Consider the following 3,655-nt stretch of genomic DNA (forward strand, 5'->3'; position numbering starts at 1 on the left):
TTCGATAGCATATTAGGATTTTCCTCGATAGATTGCTTCCCACGGATTAGTGCTGTTATAAAGTACGTTCCCTATATCATCCCAATAACTAATTTTTAACATCCTCGTTTATTTGCACTCCAGGAGTAATAATGAAGAGCTTTCTAACGTTGAGAACGGACGAAATGAATAGTATCAGCATTTATTTTGAATAGGTTCAGTTTGGTAAAAATGGGAAATACAGATCGTGCTTTTCTGTATGAACATAAATTGGCCTTTTAAAACAATATTTAAAGTTTTCTGTTACTAATCATGTATGTTGCTCTTCTCCAGTTTTATGATATGATCCTGAATCACATACATATTATTGAATAAAATCATCAGATAACGCATGAAATGAAAATGAACATTATTCAAGGAATAGATTTCTTTCCGTTTGGAGAAAGGTCCATTGTATCATACAAGTAAGAATGAATACATTTCAGGAACTTTCTTTGAAGTTGTCATATTATTAAAGCACGATATTAAAAACTGGCATTCTCTTTTCGAGACAGCAAATGTTGTTTAATATAAGATTACTGTAGCACAGGAATCTTGAGTAATATCCTAAAATGGGAACATTTGTTGTGAATTAGATTTTAAAGCGAAGGAAAATAAGAAAGAGAATGAGAAGAAACGTTTACGGTCTGCAAAATATATACATCCCCAAATCTCTTGATTTCCATTTTAAGCCACCACAGCCCCAGCCACAACAGCAGCACCAGGAACTACAGCACGAGCTACCACCGCGGCACCAGGAACCAGACCAACGGCACCAGCTACCACTGCAGCACCAAGCACCAGAGCTACGCCTCCAGCCGCCACAACAGTACCTGGCACCACCATTTCACCAGCACGTGAGTTGCATGCCATAACCTCCCCTTTCACACAGACTTCTAAACCTTTTGTGAAACTTATCCATTAGCAAAAAATATTTCAAACAGAAGTAAACATTTTCATTTAATTACACTCCAGGGGTAAAAATGAAGAGTTTCCTGACGTTAAGAACGGGAGAAATGAAAATTATCACTATTTAGTTTGAATATGTTCAATTTTGTCTTTATGAACTTAAATTGACTTTTTAAAGCAATATTGAAAGATTTCTCTTACAAAACATGTTTGTTGCTCTGAGGCCAATTTCACGACCTGATCCTGAATCACACACATTTTGTTGAATAAAATCATCAGAAAACGCATGAAATGAAAATGAACAGTATTTAAGTAATAGGATTCTTCCTTGTCGAAGAACTGTCCATTGTATTATACAACTAAGAACGAATACATATTAGGAACTTCCTTTGAAGTCGTCATACTATAAAAGTACGGTATTCAAAACTGGCAGTCTCTTTTCGAGATAGCAAATGCTGTTTAATATAAGATTATTGTAGACAGGAATCTTGAGTAATATCCTCAAAGTGGAACATTTGAACATTTGATGTGAATGATATGTTAATACAAAGGAAAAGAAGAAAAAGAATGAAAAGAAATGTTTACGGTCGGCAAAATATATACATCCCCAAATCCCTTCATTTCCATTTTAGCCACCACGGCCCCAGCCACAACAGCAGCACCAGAAACTACAGCACGAGTTACCACCGCGGCACCAGAAACCAGATCAACGGCACCAGCTACCACTGCAGCACCAAGCACCAGAGCAACGCCTCCAGCCACCACAACTGCACCAGGCACAACCATTTCACCAGCACGTGAGTTGCATGCCATAACGTCGCCTTTCGCACAGACTTTTAAAGCTTTCGTAAAACTTGCCTTTGATAAAATTCAAAATTTCTCTTCTTTCCAAATTTCCTTGTGATTTAAAAACACAAATCCAATAAATCCTCATGAAAATAAAATGATATATCTGCTTACAATTGAAGTCAAATTTGTTGTAAACTTTTACCTATTACAGACCATAACACTAATTAATTTCTAACAGGCTGTGAGGAAGGAACGTTTAAAAAGGAACTTGGAAAGGATGATATACAGGAGGTTGCCACACTGCATTCATCCGACATTGCTGGTATCAACGATGAGATTAGTGCCTTCCAACCCACGGGACTAACATTGCAGCCGTCAGAAGAGGTGTTCCTAGAGTTCGACTTCACACAACCCGCCACTGTTATGGCTGTCCAGTTAACGGTGGAAAATGTGGCCAATGTCGTTGTAGAAGGAAGAGAGCCAGGATCAGTTGACTTCAAGCCGCTGACTTCAAGGGTGAGTGTTGACAACCATAAATGAATAAGGAACCTACAAATCCAGAGCACATATCATAAAGATAAAACAAAAAGTAAAATAATCCGGTGACTGCTTAGGTGTCTGTTCCCCTCCGCAACAGGGTGGATAACAATGCAATAGAAATAATGTTACAGTGATACCCCAGCTCTGTAGTTCAGCGTCACAATTGCCCATCGTTGATGGTAAACGAATTCCAGCACAATCTTTCACGGACATACCGTCCGATTATTCGATTTAGCATATTTTGTTGGAGGTAGGAATCAAACGGAATTTCCAATAACTTGAAAATGTAAATATGTACCATTCTATAAAGTTTTTTGAATAAAACACATCCCTCCACTGTAATATAGCAGCGGAGAGTTTGATTCGGTAGCAACGTCAAATGGGTATCCAATACATCCTATTCGAAGAATGTTTGCCTTGTTACTCATTACCTATATATTTGTCACGTATGAATATCAGTTCACAAGCATATATTATCCGCCATCATCCTTGCCTACTTGGAGGAAGACATAATGCATGGAAACGTGCGCAGTTCATATATGCCAGAGATTATGCAAGTCAGAGACCGCATTGACAGCTATTGCTTCTGTTGGAATGGTGCACAATGCTAAGGAAGGAAAAGTAAAAGAGGTAATATGACAATGGGCCAAATAGAAAACAGTAATCATTACAAATTACGTGGTTTGTCTAAGTATATTTAAAGATTTCGAACGGATTGGCAATTGTCCAATCTTGACATATTGTCTTTTTTACAGCGTACTACTAAGCAAGGCAATGCAGAATCTCTGACCATACCTGTTCCCCCACTAAGAGTGAATAAATTACGACTTGTCTTCAAGCCTGTGGCAAACGACGTTGTAGTTGTAAAGGGTCTTGGAATCGAGGTCTGCTTAGAGATACCAGGTAAGACATGTTACACTAGCATGCCACTGTAGTTAAGACTCTTCTGAAACTGTGTCATTTTTCTGCAAATATTCGATAGCATATTAGGATTTTCCTCGATAGATTGCTTCCCACGGATTAGTGCTGTTATAAAGTACTTTCCCTATATCATCCCAATAACTAATTTTTAACATCCTCGTTTATCTGCACTCCAGGAGTAATAATGAAGAGCTTTCTAACGTTGAGATCGGACGAAATGAATAGTATCAGCATTTATTTTGAATAGGTTCAGTTTGGTAAAAATGGGAAATACAGATCGTGCTTTTCTGTATGAACATAAATTGGCCTTTTAAAACAATATTTAAAGTTTTCTGTTACTAATCATGTACGTTGCTCTTCTCCAGTTTTATGATATGATCCTGAATCACATACATATTATTGAATAAAATTATCAGATAACGCATGAAATGAAAATGAACATTATTCAACGAACATTTGATGTGAATGATATGTTAAT

The 3,655-nt window shown here is 37.4% G+C and overlaps 1 protein-coding gene across 1 annotated transcript; it reads left to right on the forward strand.

Annotated features, from left to right (window-relative positions):
- The first annotated feature begins 1,476 nt into the window (after positions 1-1,476).
- Positions 1,477-3,550, forward strand: LOC149776703 (uncharacterized). The gene is made up of 4 exons (XM_089941339.1): positions 1,477-1,724; positions 1,955-2,232; positions 3,012-3,159; positions 3,543-3,550. The coding sequence occupies exons 1-4, from the start codon at positions 1,505-1,507 to the stop codon at positions 3,548-3,550; spliced, it is 654 nt and encodes a 217-aa protein (XP_089797465.1). The 5' UTR covers positions 1,477-1,504.
- The last annotated feature ends 105 nt before the right edge of the window (positions 3,551-3,655 follow it).

The sequence above is a fragment of the Sinohyriopsis cumingii genome, chromosome 18 (assembly GCF_028554795.1).
Source record: "Sinohyriopsis cumingii isolate HCF-2022 chromosome 18, ASM2855479v2, whole genome shotgun sequence".
NCBI classification, from domain to species: Eukaryota; Metazoa; Mollusca; class Bivalvia; order Unionida; family Unionidae; genus Sinohyriopsis; species Sinohyriopsis cumingii.

Bases quoted from the DNA above. Each gene is read 5' to 3' on its own strand.
- LOC149776703 (XM_089941339.1), top strand. From the start codon at position 1,505: ATGTTTACGGTCGGCAAAATATATACATCCCCAAATCCCTTCATTTCC. The intron at 1,725-1,954 runs GTGAGTTGCATG...AATTTCTAACAG, and splicing joins CACAACCATTTCACCAGCAC to GCTGTGAGGAAGGAACGTTT. The intron at 2,233-3,011 runs GTGAGTGTTGAC...TCTTTTTTACAG, and splicing joins TCAAGCCGCTGACTTCAAGG to CGTACTACTAAGCAAGGCAA.